The sequence below is a fragment of the Elephas maximus genome, chromosome 3 (assembly GCF_024166365.1).
Source record: "Elephas maximus indicus isolate mEleMax1 chromosome 3, mEleMax1 primary haplotype, whole genome shotgun sequence".
NCBI lineage: Eukaryota > Metazoa > Chordata > Mammalia > Proboscidea > Elephantidae > Elephas > Elephas maximus.
The window spans coordinates 116,675,846-116,690,794 of NC_064821.1; the positions used below are offsets into that span (position 1 = coordinate 116,675,846).

Genomic DNA, 14,949 nt, shown 5'->3' on the forward strand with positions numbered 1-14,949 from the left:
TTTATTCTTTACACCTTATTATATACACATGCCTTATATTAAGGGCTCAGTAAATATTCAGTAAAAAAGAGAATTCTTGAAAGTAACAAAAGCCTCACTGTGCATCAGAAACCCAGGAGTCCATCTAATTTCCTCAGCATCTGGCTCCCTAATTGTCAACGAATAACATAATATATATATACACTCATACAGCTGTTCAAAAAAAATCATTTTATCTCATGTTAAATCTTAGTATTTAATATTAAATTTAACTTCACCATTAAGTTATCAAATATGTTCAGAAAATCCACAAAAATATAATTCATGTATTACACACAAAACTAAAACATTAGAAACAGCCCAGAAGAACTCAAAACTTAGCATCAAAATAATAAGATAGATCCCTGTAACATGCAGGGAATGTTCAATGCCACACATTTCTTTAATAAAACTGCCAAGATTTTTTATTGTTCCTTCTACAAGTCTAGATTTAATTGATTATTTTCAGGCTCAAACTTTAAAAAGGTAAAATAATAATGTCAGAAAGATAATACTGATAATATAAGATTCAGATCCAGATACAAGTTTTTTATATTGAGATGTGCTTGACAAAAATAAGGCCTGAAAGCGAAATTGGAAAAAAATTAGTGGGAAGGAGAGTGGAGTACTTGAACACACTGTATATTGTGAAGAAGTATGTGACATTTTTGGGAAATACTCATTTAAAGACTAAAACAAAAGAAACAGATTTGCTCCTCACATCTAATAAAACCTATAGCCATCAATTAAAGAGATATTTGTTGTAACACATTGTAATTATTTCCCATTCCAAATAATTAAGCAGTTGCCAGAAGTGAGACAGGTACCAACTTTATTCTGGATGAATAAAAAAAAAATCTAAAAATATTAGTAAGGCAGATGCTTTGAAAACAGAAAAAATAATAAACATACTTTTAAACATGCTTCCTCAATTCTTTTTGTGCCCTACCCAATGTTCAAGTTCCTAAATCATGAATAATTAATATGTAAGTTTATGAACAACCTCAAAGTTTCATAGTATGGGAAGTTATACTAAATGAAAAACATTTCAAAAGTATCACTTCCTATTTTTAGAATACATATTAACAACAGTGATTTATAATGCTTACTCATTTGTCTATCTCCATAGCTGATGGCTTCTGCCAGAGGACTCCATCCCTGAGCATTTTTCACTTTTACCGGAGCATTGTGAGCCAAAAGTAAATGGGCACATTCTGCAACATAAAGTGGTAATAATATCAAATGTCATTCAATTTTTAGAATCTGTAAATACAAAAATCACATAAAAAGACAAGAAACAAAATTAATATAAACAGATTTATGAGACAGTGTGCTAATTATAGAATTAAATTTAACTTTTAAAATTCCTGTGTATCTAAACCAGGTTGTTTCAGATCCCCAGATTCAATAAGTATCCATTCTGCTACCTAAAAATAAATTGGATCTGTCTTCAAAGAAAATATTTTTTCTCTAATAATTATTCCAAAGAGTATTTTGAGAGTTTCCGTATTCTAAAAGAAAACCCAATAACATCAAGAGTAATTTACATCAAAATATCTACCACCTAGTAAGATATGAAAGAGCATTTGTACTTCTATAATGTCAAATAGAAGGGTTATTATACAGACATTTAAAAACGTGTTTTCAAAAAAAATATCAGTAATGTTTCTATAAACCAGTATTTTTCAAATTTATTATTATTATTTTTTAATTCAGAAAAGGAGCAAGAATCTGTTTATATTATAAGGATAAACCCGGAGAGTCTTCAAGTAATCAAAATAAGTTTAAGGTATATAGTCCCTTCTACAGGTCGAGGAAACTTTAAATGAAAAAGAAAGATAAGGTCTTGCTATCAGAGAGCTTAAGGGTCCCTTAGAGGCGCAAAGAGCTTTGGCTTTACTACCAATTAGAAGGTTGTCAGTTCAAACCCACCCAGCCTGGAGATCTGCTTCCATAAAGATTACAGCCAAGAAACTATGGAACAGTTCTATAACACATGGGGTTGCCATTAATCAGAATCAACTCAACAGCAACATGTATCACAGAGCTTATACCCTATGCTGGAAGACAATAAGTAAACTAATAAAAAAGAGAAATTCAGATAATGATAAGTGCTCTGAAGGAAACAAGGGTGTTAAGACAGTATAATATTCCTAGTCAGTAGTGTCATTATTCCTAGTGAAAGAAGGAATATCTATACTAGCAGGGATCTTTATTAAAGTAAAATAAATAGAAATTTCACAAAGATGTTTAAGAAAGTCTGCTAGTAGTAGATAGGAAAAGATGTACAAGGATGTTTATCGTAATGTTGTTTGTAGTGACAAAAATTTGAGAAAGAAAGTCAATGTCAATCATGGGGAATTATAGGCTATGGTACATCTACATCACTGGAGTAACAAGCAGCTATTTTTGAAGAACAGAGTCATATCAAAAGCACACAGAGGCCAGCTTGTATGGTCAGCCACTAGCCGAAACTGGAAAATTGAGCATCAAAAAGACTGGCCATAACACATTGAAAAAAATAATCAATAAGCTCATAATGGCATCAAAAATTTGAAGGAAGGATGGGATGTGAGTTCTAATTTATAAAATACCAGCTAAAAATATAGAGGGAATAATATTGTAATATATTACAACACTCAATATAATAACTCATGTAGGCAAAGGTCCTCAATAAATGTCAAAACCATCAGGTACAAGACTATTTGCTAGAAAATAGGATATTTACATGGCACCAAAGTACCATCCCAAGATTAGTTAATAACTGCAAAGAAAAAACCATGTTCCTTTACGTGGAAATATCTGGAGATCATCACCTTAAATAAGTGATCCAACTTAGCATTTGTAAACAGTAGGATAGCCTAGAATTATGTGTTTTCTAATGAGATGCAATATAAAGCTCATAACATCACCTATAAAGTATTCCTTCCAGAAATGTTTAACCTGAGTTTAATCAGCCTCTATAGATAACTTTTGACTTTCAGAAAGGACAGAGGATAAGGAATAAGTTTAAAAAAAAAAATCATGAGAAGATAATGAGACAAATCCAGGATAAGAAACATTCTACAAGTTAACTGGCCAAGACTCTTGAAAAAGTCACAAAGGAAAAAAAAAAAAAATAAGTGGGCAAACTATTCTAGATTAAAATAAGCTAAAGAGACATAAACAAATGTAATGAACCTTGATTGAATCCTCATTCAGTATAAAATAACTATAAAAGACATTTTGGAAACAACTAGAGAAACTTAAATATGGATTGGATATCAGATGATATTATAACAATATTATTTTCTTAGGCATGATAATGTATTATAGTTATGTCCCCAAGGTAGCTGTATTAGAGATGGTTATCATACCTTGCCCTGCCCATATTTCTGCTAAACTAAACACATTTCTGCTATACTTTCTGTGTATTCATAATTCCTTCTCCTACACCCAACTCCCAACCCAAGCCAGCCTAGCCAAAGCTAATTTCACAGAAGTGAATGCCTATGCCAAGATCAGATAATTCATGAGCTTGCCATGTTATTTCGGGTCATGTTCAATTTCAATAAAGAGAGAAAGTCAGTCTAGAAAGGCAAGAATATTACCAACCCGTTGCTGCCGAGCCGATTCCAACTCATAGTGACCCTACAGGACAGAGCAGAACTGCTCCACAGAGTTTCCAAGGAGTGTCTGGTGGATTCAAACTGCCAACTTTTTGGTTAGCAGCCACAGCTCTTAACCACTACGCCACCAGGGTTTCTAAAAGAATATCACACATATGTAAAAAAATAGTAGACACACTGAGAGAGAGAGAGGAGAGAGGAATGGCTGATCCCCCAAACTGTCTGGGTTCCTGCCCTTTCTGAGACCTGGCTAATTTCATTTCCTGAGTTTCTGTAATATGTAATTTCTTAAAGACTCTCTCTTTACTTAGAAGTTACTGGAGTGAGTCTGTTCCTTGAAAGGAGAAAAAAATTGCATAATCAGAACGCTGAAGATTTGAGTCACCAAATTAACGATATAGAAATGCAACTGCAATTATATTATTTTATAGATCATATGTTTCACCTAAGCATGTGAACTGAAAAACCAAACTAGCAGAACTTTGTTTTCCAACTAAACAAGTTCTAGTGGCACCCCTGGGATTAGTATACATTCACATCAGACATTTATACAGCTACATTACAGCATATAACAATAAAAGATGTTTATAATGATACTTCTAGATCAACAGAAAGAAAAATGTTAACATAAATTCACTACCCTGTTTAAAAATGCAGGCGTATATGTTTCTAAAAAAAATCTGGCACTCAAAAGGTTACTAATCAGCTATCTACAACCTTCACTTTCCAAAATAACTGGGCATCCAGATAACTGAGACTTTATTGCATCTAGGAATAACCCAAAAAGTAGATCTTTTATATTACCTACCTATGAGTCTTTTTTTTTAATTAAGAACAAAAAAGCATTATAAAAGAATAAAAAGGTATAAAATTTTTCAAATTCTATACCATAAAAAAGGCTAGACTTATGAGTTTAGATATGCAAATTACTCCATACAAAAGAATCTTATAAAACTGTTCTAATACAGGTAGACCCTGACTTACCACAGGGTTCTGTTCTGATGACTCAGTCATAAATCGGTTCTGATATAGCTCAAATACCATGTTTTTACACACATAACGTGCACCTTCTACATTTGTTTGCCAACCACACCCAAAAATCAGTACGTCATTTTGTCTTAGTTTTCATTATCATTGCCTTTTATTATCAGTATCTTTATAAATCTAATGTTTGTCTCTAAGGGTTGGAAACATTACACATAAACATAAAAAATACACAAATCAAAAAAAAGGATAGTTGTAAACACGATTCGTCATAACTCGAATACGTCAAAAGTGGGGGACTACCTGTATTTACAGATCATAATTAAGAATCCTTAATATCCAGAAATAAGAGTCCCCTGAAATTATGAATACTTTCTAGATAAAAATAACCAAATAAGTAAAAAACATAGCTTTAAAAGGCATGAAAGTTAGTACCAAATTTCCTCTGACTCTGAAAAAAAAAAAAAGTGCAATGGAAAATGAGAAAACATGTTAGTTTTAATATACTGAATCCTAAGCTCAATTAGCAAATAAAATAACCAGGCTAATCTAAAAAGACTCAAAAGACAAAATTCATCTTCAAATTTTTAAATTTACTATACATGAGTGAGATTAAACATAAATAAGAAAATATTTACTAACCTTTATTTCCTAACATCACAGCAAGATGTAAAGGAGTGTTTCCTAAAATTAAAAAAATTAAATTAGTAGGTGTAAGAAAAAAAATTTTTTAAGTGGTTTCAACTCCTTCAGAAATTTCACTGGCAGGTTTTAAGTAAAGTTAACGTGACTGCAAAATGCACCACTTACATGGCAAATTCTAAATTACAGGATGCCATGGTTTCTAAGCACAATGTATCCCATTCCTTTCCCCTCCCCTCAAAAATGGGCACTCATTTTGCTTTTGGAATTTCTCCTCCAAACAGATTTCAAAGGTTCTTTTTGTTGCTTATTTCTCTACTATAAATTGTTGATTCAACAATTTAAATACCTACTATGGATTAAGCCTTGGGGGTAGAAATCAATGAAACTCAATCCCAGCCCTGAAGTTATTCAGAAGCCTTCTGTTAGAGACTGACACAGAAATAAAGTTATAATTATCACTTCTTAGAATAGAAAGTGGTATAGCATAGTGGTGCACAGAGCATAGGGCTCCTAATTTTGCCTGAGGGGACAGAGTTAAATATTGAAGGATGGACCACACTGAAATGAGTCTGGCAAAATAAGTGAGGAATTTGTAAGTGAGCAAAGCAACACTGATTTGCATCCAAATGTGAGGGTGGCGGTGGGTGAGGCGGGGTGGCGGAGGGACAATTCCAAAATCACATTCAAATGTAAGAAGTATTATATTTGGGAAGCCTCCCCTCCTCCCCACAAAAAAGAAATTTTTCATTAAGCATTTATCAAAACTCAAAGAACTGTACAACACAAAAAGTGAACTCTAATGTAAGTATTTGCCAAAATCAATAGAACATACGACAAAGACAGAGAACACTAATGTAAACTATGGACTTTAGTTAATAATAGTATAAATATTGTTTCATCAATTGCAACAAATACACCACAAGAATACAAGATGTTAATAGGAGAAATGACACGGAGGGAGAAGGATATACAGGAACTCTAGGGAGAAGGATATATGGGAACTCTATACTTTCTGGCAAACCTAAAACTGCTCTAAAATATTAAGTCTGTTTTTTATAAATGTTATGATTATTGGGGGTAAAAAAGCTTGTAGAAGAATGGTAAATAATGAAATTGGAAAGATGTGCAAAAGCAAATTAAACAGGACTTGTAGGCTATGCTATAGAGTTTGGACTCTAACCTATAGTTGATATTCTAGAATGACTAATTTCATTTCAGAATACCTCAAGTCACACTTACAGCGTACCACCACCACCACCCAGTGCCCTCGATTCCAACTCATAGTGATCCTATGGGACAGAGTAGAACTGCCCCATAGAGTTTCCAAGGAGCACCTGGCAGATTCAAACCGCCAACCCTTTGGTTAGCAACCATAGCACTTAACCACTACGCCACCAGCGTGTCCACTTATAGCCTAAAAGCCTTTAAACTATAAAAGAAAACAAACTTATAAAAATATTTGAAAACAAGTTATTGAAAAAATGCAAGCTATATATACACTAATTTTCAGGTTAGAAATATTAGTATGTCACCACATCAACATTCCTGGCCAATAAAATAATCTTAACAAGAGATCATAAGCAGGCTACAATAAGACCTGATTACATTTACTAAGAAACCTGTATTTCATCTACTCAAATCTCTTAACTTGACAAAACCTACCAAGATGATTAATATACACATACACACATACTTTGCTCAATAAATGCAAAATGGAATGGGGATTGTTGCAAAGCCAGTAAAATACTATTTTGAGCAAAAATTACAAGACAAATAAACAGATGAAATTTAAATTCCCTCTAAGAATAATTTTACAAAAAAAAAAATCTAGGTTACAGTAAATCTTTTGAGCTTAACTATTCGGAACAAAAAAGCCAGACAGATTTGGGGATATAATCTCACATTATGTTTTTCAGAAATAGAATTCAAAATTCATAAGTACAAATTTCTATTAGTGACTTGACAAATGATAACTGCTAATCCTAAGGTTTTGGGATATATACACATATCCACAGTTTTCAGATTTCAGAATTCTTCCAGTTGAGATATGAAAACCACTACAATACACATTGTTGATAATCATACTTTAAAAAACCATATCTAAATGTTTCTACTTCATCTACCTGGCAGAAAAGTTTTTCCCATGATATTTAAGAAGCGAGCCTCAATAGTTGCCAAGTTATTGGTACAAGATATTTTCCAAAAAGACAATCTTTGGTCCTCCCAAAATTTCAGAACCTTTCGTGATCTAGCTGTCTCTTCAAAATTCTATGCCATAATGCTAATAAAACTTACATGGATAAGTATAAAAATGACAAAGCAGACTTAAAAAGTACTTTGGTTTTAGAAAAGCATTGTAGATAGCTAGTTTAATATGGAATATGCAATAAAGAAAAGTATTTTTCACTGCAGATATCTTCATATACAAAGATAGTAAAACTGATTTCCTCCTTGTCCCATGCTGAAATCACACACCTATCTCGTAAAGACACTAAAGAAAAATCCTGGGTGGGGGAAAAAAAAAACTCTATGTCAGCTATTTTCTTTAAAAAAAAAAAAAAACCTGTAGGGTGACTCTCAATTGAATTTACTGCATAAAGAATTCTTGGTAAGACACAATTTTTCTACTATTGACCAATATTATGCTCAGTTCAAACATTAAACGAAAATGCTTATGACAAACTTTAAACTTTGAATAATGAGTTAAGAATTAACCGACTCTCAGTCATACAATGACATCATACTAGGAACCATCTGTGGGTCAGCTTATTAATAAACTGCTCAGTGTCTTCGAAGCCTTCACCATAATATTAAGGTTAAAAAAAAAATGGATAAGTATCAATACCCAATTTTAACTGGTCTAGAATAAAGTCTTCTCCCTGTTCAAAATATTGAACTAAGCTTCATAACTTTTAGATAAGTTTAGATTCACCTTCTATGACAGCATATCCCATTACAATTTACCAAGATCAAAAAGTAGTCATAAAAAGTAAACTTGTTGAAGACTAGTGTCAGAAACCAATCGATGCCTTTACTTTAGGACATCATTCTTAATTTCCATTGCCTCTGTCCTAGTTTAAGTTCCCATCATCTCCTACCTGAATATCTATCGCAACATCTTTCTAATCGTCTCCCTGCCTCCAGTCATGCCCCCATTTCAATCTCCTATCTAAAGCTACTGGAATAATCATTTTAAAATAAAAACTTAAACATGTTGCAACTCTTTTAAAAGATTAGAAACTCTCCATAGCCTTAAAGATATTTTTTCTTCAACATGGTATAAAAAGTTCTTGATGATGAGCCCTTACCTTCCTTTCCTCTCTTATTTCCTGCCTCTTCCTACCTCTCATAACATGTTCCTGTCAAGTCAATTCCAACCCATAGCGACCCTACAGAACAGAGCAGAACTGCCCCATAGGGAAGGAGCAGCTTGTGGATTCAAACTGCCGACCTTTTGGTGAGCAGCCAAGCTCTTAACCACTGCGCCACCCCAGGGCTCTTATACTGACTCTAAAAATTAAATTCCCCAATAAGTCAGGTTCTCATGATTTTACACATACTGTTAACCCTACCTAAATGTTTAGTCGCCATCTGCTCAGTATCATCAACATTCACTTTTCAGGGCTCAAATTAAACATCGCCTTCTCTCTGAAGTCCTCCTTGGCCTGTCCTAGGGCAATCAGATGCCCCATTCTTTGCTCCCAAAGTCCTCTATTTCCGTCTATTTATTGCGGCACTTTTCAGACTGAACTGTAGTTGTAATTTTATGCATAAACAATTGCCTCCTTCATTAATATTAAACTCAAGATGACAAGTTACATATTTTGTTCATCTATGAATATCAAATGCTTCATATACAGCATCTGTCAAAAGACAGTCAATAAGCATTTATGAAGGAAGAATGAGAAAAAAACTCTCATTTTAAGACTCATCATATTAAACGATCTGAACAATAATTACATAAACCTGATAATTAAATGCAACAGGAATTCTCTTAGACAAAAGTTACAAACTCAATTGCTTCACAAGTTAGGTCATGGAAGTGGGATGGTTTTCATGTTATTTTTCCATGATGTTTATAAGACTGCACTAGTAAAACCATCTAGTCCTGAACTTTCCACTGACAGAATTTTTTATTATGTATTCACTGCCTTTAATAATTATGAGTATTTATATTTTCTAATTCCTTTTTGTGTTCATTTTGACAAATTATATTTTTCTAATATTCTCTCCATTTCATCTAAAATTTCAAACTTATTTGCATACATTTTGTTCACAATATCCTTTTACAATTTATTAATGACATAAACATTTGTACTAATATCCTGTTTTTCATTCCTGACTGGTCGTGTCTTTCCTTTTTCTCTTATCAGAGGTTTACTGGTCTTTTCAAAGAACAAAGTTTTGGCTTTGCTGCTCTCTGTTTCATAATTCAATAATTTCTGCTCTTTAATTATATCCTTCCTTCTACTTTTGAGTAAAATAAAGTTAAAAAAGCAAACAAACCCTATAGGGCACAGAAAACCCATCAAAACTCACTGCCATTGGTTCCATCTCATAGAGACACTACAAGACAAAGTAGAACTGCCTCATAGGGTTTCCAAGGAATGCCTGGGGGATTTGAACTGCAGACCTTTTGGTTAGCAGCTGTAGGTCTTAACCACTACACCACCAGGGTTTCCCATCGGGTTGCTAAGAGTTGGAATTGACTTGATGGCAATGGGTTTGGCTTGATTTTGGTTTAGGTAAAAGTTTCAGTGCAAATTTTAATTTCCTCATTCAAAAATTTATACACAAATTGTTTTGTGACATTGGTTGTAATCCCCGCAATGTGTCAGCACTCTCCCTCTTTCTCTTTCCACTCTGTTCCCCCGTGTCCATTCATCCAGTTTACCAGTTCCTTCCTGCTTCTCGTCTTTGCATTTGGGCAGGTGTTGCCCATTTGGTTTTGGATACTTGATTGAACTAAGAAGCATGTTCCTCACATATGCATTATTGTTTCTTTTATAGGGTTTTTAGTGACCCTATAGGACAGGGAAACGGTGGTGGTGTAGTGGTTAAGTGCTACGGCTGCTAACCAAAGGGACGGCAATTCGAATCCACCAGGTGCTCCTTAGAAACTCTATGGGGCAGTTCTACTCTGTCCTATAGGGTCGCCATGAGTCGGAATCGACTCGATGGCACTGGGTTTTTTTTTTTTTTTTTCGGTATAGGACACAGTAGAACTGGCCCATAGGGTTTCCAAGGAGCTGCTGGTGAATTCAAACTGCTGACCTTTTAGTTAGCAGCTGAGCTCTTAAGCACATCACCATCAAGGCTCCAACTTTCATCTAAAGCACAATAAAATTAAAAAGAAATCAAAGGACATATTGCATAGAGCAAATCTGCTGCAAAAGACCTCTTTAAAGTATTAAAAAGCAAAGATGTCACACTGAGGACTAACCTGTGCCTGACTCAGGTCACAGTATTTTCAATTGCCTCATACACATGCAAAAGCTGGACAATGAACAAGGAAGACCAAAGAAGAATTGATGCATTTGAATTATGGTGCTGGTGAAGAATAGTGAATATACCAGGTACTAATGGAAGAATGAACAAATTTGTACTGGAAGAAGTACGGCCAGAATGCTCCTTAAAAGCAAGCGATAGTGAGACTTTGTCTCACTTACTTTGGACATGTTATCAGGAGGGACCAGTCCTTGGAGAAGGACATCATGCTTGGTAAGGCAGAGGGTCGGCGAAAAAGAGGAAGACCCTTAAGGGGACAGACTGACACAGCAGCCGCAACAATGGGCTCAAACATAGCAATGACCATGAGGATGGTGCACAATGAGCAGTGTCCCGCTCTGTTGTACACAGGGTCAGTATGAGTCAGAACCAACTCAATGGCACCTAACAACCACAACAACTTTCAATTTTTCTGTACCATTTTAGGTACACATAGTTTGGATGTTTTTCCATACAGTACGACAATATTTGTCTTTTAACTGGAGCATTCATTTCTCAAGGAAAAAAAGAAAAAACTCATTACCATCAAGTCAATTCCCACTCACTGCAACCAGATAGGACAGAGCAGAACTGCCTCACAGGGTTTCCAGGGAGCAGCTAGTGGATTTGAACTTCTGATCTTTTTGTTAGTAGCCAAACTCCTAATCATTGTGCCACCAGGGCTCCGCATTTATTCCAGTTCCATTTAACGTACTTACCAATGTATTGGGGTTTAACCCCACCATCCTGTTTTGTTTGTTATAATTTTTCTGTCCTATGTTCCTTTTCTCACCTTTCTTACATTCTTCTAGATTATTTTTATTATTTCATTTGTTTTTTCATCTGTTAGATGGAAGATACCGAATCTTTTAGTGGTCACCCAAGAGCTGCGCTGTCTAACATGGTAGTTACATATTGTTAGTGAGCATATGAAACACGGCTAGTCCAAATTGAGATGTGCTGTAAGTAGGATTGAGGGCTTAGTATGAAAATAATGTAAAATATCTCATTAATAACGTTTTATATTGATTACATGTTGAAATGGTGTTTTGATATGTTGGGTTAAATGAAATACATTATTAAAATTAATTTCACCCATTTCTTTTCACTTTTTATGTAGCTACTAGAAAATTTTAAATTACATATGTGGCTTGCATTATATTTCTATTATACAGAGCTATTCTAGAATTTACAACACACGTCCATGATTTATTAAAGTTTAATGTTAACTGGTATTTTACCCCTCCTCCCGGAGCAATGCAACACCTTAGAACACTAAATTTATTCCCTCCATCCAGGCTTACATGCTATAGTTATCTTGTCCCAATAAGCTTTTACTTTTGTCTTATAGAGTCAATAATTCATTTAGGTTTGCCCACCATTTTTGATGTTCTACATCTCTAACCTTCAGAATCATTTTCCTTCTACCTGAAGCACATCATTTAATATTTCTTTTAGTGCAAGTCTGTTAACTAATAAATTTTCTCAGGTTTTTGTTTGTAAATGTCTATCTCAACTTCAATCTTGAAGTGTATTTGCACTGGATATATAAATTCTTGGTTGGCTATTTTCTTGAGCATTCTAGATGGTCTATAGTTTCCTTTGTTTCTGTTGAGAAGTCAGCAATAGTTCTATCTTGACCCATTTGAAAGTAATGTGACTTTTGTTTCTGGCTGCTTTTTAGATTTTCTTTTTAACTTTTTCAGTCAGTTCACTCCAATGTGGATTCCTTTTTAAAATTCTGCTTGGGTTGGACTTTTTGAATCTCTGAATTAGTGTCTTTCGACAATTTTGGAAAATTCTCAGCAATTATCTCTTCAAATACTGCTTTATCACCCATTCTCTCTCTTCTCTCCTGGGGTTTAATTAATGTAGAACTTCTCTTACCCTCTCTCCCTTTTATTTTCTTTGTTGGCTTTGTTTTAATTCCTTTCTGTATCATTCACTGTAACTATTTTCTTCTGACCTATCTCCTAGATCGTAAGTTCTGTCATCTGCAGGGTCTAAACTGCAAAGCCCATTTACTTATTGTATTTTTCCTTTTGAGATTTTCTATTTAGTTGTTTTTCCAATCTGCAATTTCAATTTTTTCAATTCCAGTTTTCTGCTAAAATATTAAATTACCCCCCAGATCATAGTATACATGAGCTTTTAAGTCTTTGTCTAGTAAGTATAATAAATAGAGCCCTAGTGGGCCCATTTTCTCTTGTTTCTCCCTGGTTCTCATTCATGTTGCCCAGTTTCCACATGAGGCTGTCCATTAATTAACTCTTTGTATAAAAATTTTGATGCCTAAGAAATAAATCCCTCAGAATTTTTTTTTTTTTTTTGCCATGTATCTGGGGTACTAGACTCCAGGATCACCTAATCTAGGGATTTATATTGCTTCTGGACCTCACAAATGACTCAGAGCTACACTACTGTATATACCAGAGATGATTTACTTCTATTCACCCATATTCCTAAGACTCAGCCCTTCAAGGTTCTAGCCCAAAGAGCAGTGTGTTTACCAGATTTCCCACACCTAGGAGGCCCTGATCTCCATCTTTTATCCTCTTAGCTCTGTAAGGCTATCAAAAGTGCTGCCTCTCTATGAAAACATTCTGCATCCCACTTTGAAATGTGGCGTCTGGGGTCTTAAATGCTAGCAAGCGGCCATCTAAGATGCAGCAATTGGTCTCAACCCACCTGAAGCAAAGGAGAATGAAGAACACCAAGGTCACACGACAACTAAGAGCCCAAGAGACAGAAAGGGCCACATGAACCAGAGACCTACATCATCCTGAGACCAGAAGAACTAGTTGGTGCCCGGCCAGAATCGATGACTGCCCGGACAAGGAGCACAATAGAGAACCCCTGAGGGAGCAGGAGATCAGTGGGATGCAGACCCCAAATTCTCATAAAAAGACCATACTTAATGGTCTGACTATGACTAGAGGAATCCCAGGGGGCATGGTCCCCAAACCTTCTGTTGGCACAGGACAGGAACCATTCCCGAAGACAACTCATCAGACATGAAAGGGACTGGACAGTGGGTAGGAGAGAGATGCTGATGAAGAGTGAGCTAATTATATCAGGTGGACACTTGAGACTGTGTTGGCATCTCTTGTCTGGAGGGGGGATGGGAGGATAGAGAGAGTTGGAAGCTGGCAAAATTGTCACGAAAGGAGAGACTGGAAGGGCTGGCTCATTAGGGGGAGAGCAAGTGGGAGTATGGAGTAAGATGTATATAAACTTATATGTGACAGACTGACTTGATTTGTAAATGTTCACTTGAAGCTCAATAAAAGTTAATAAAAAAAAAAAAGTGCTGCCTCTCAGCGACTTCTGGGTTGGCAAAAGCTACTAGAACAAAAAAAAAAAAGGCTAGGTTCACATCTTTGAAGTATCATCTTCTGCCAGATCTTGGCCCAGGAATTCCTTCCTACCTTGTCAGCTCTCCAAAGCCTTAAATAAAAAAATTTTATTCCTGTTCTCTACTAAGTAAGACCGATCCTAATGATTTAGAGTCCACCATCACTGAAGGCAGAAATCTTAATTAATTTTGTTAACTTTTCTCCATATCTGTAATATTTTGCTTTCTATTTCTTGATTCTGTTATCCCGTGCATAAAGATGTGATAACTTCGTAAGTATTAATGATCATACCTATTACCAAAATTATTCTTAGCATATTTAAATCATTTTTGCCTTAAATTCAATTTTATCAGTCATTAGTCCTGCCATTCCATCACTGACTCAGGAATGAAATTTTCATTTTACTTTTTACCATTCTGCTTCAGGTTTATCTATGAAAGTCCTGTCCAGTTATTATTTTTGGCCATGTGCATTTTTTCCCTACTCCTTTCTCTTAGTAACAAAACCCATACCTGGAGTACAGGAACAAAGGTGGACACATGACCCAAACTCAGCCATTTGATACCTGACCACAAGATCGTTTCAGGGAAGGGCACAATTCCCCATCCCTCCCACCCCCACCCCCACCCCCGCCCCGACAAAAGACCCGAAACCCTGGTAGCATGGTGGTTAACAGCTAGGCCTGCTAACCAAGAGGTCAGCAGTTCGAATCCGCCAGGTGCTCCTTGGAAACTCTATGGGGCAGTTCTACTCTGTCCTATGGGGTCACTATGAGTCGGAATCCACTCAACGGCAGTGGGTTTGGTTTGGTTTTGGAGAAAGGACTTTCTTTGCATTTTTTTGGACGGGGG

At 35.3% G+C, this 14,949-nt stretch overlaps 1 protein-coding gene across 1 annotated transcript in view; it reads right to left on the reverse strand.

The window, feature by feature from the left end:
* The window catches only part of ANKRD13C (ankyrin repeat domain 13C), a 90,495-nt gene that overhangs the window by 59,237 nt on the left and 16,309 nt on the right, over positions 1–14,949 (reverse strand). Inside the window, exons 2-3 of the mRNA XM_049879557.1 lie at positions 5,253–5,294; positions 1,128–1,232 (exon numbers count right to left, since the gene is read on the reverse strand). Coding sequence (XP_049735514.1) covers positions 1,128–1,232; positions 5,253–5,294 — 147 coding nt within the window. The remainder of the gene's footprint in view (positions 1–1,127; positions 1,233–5,252; positions 5,295–14,949) is intronic.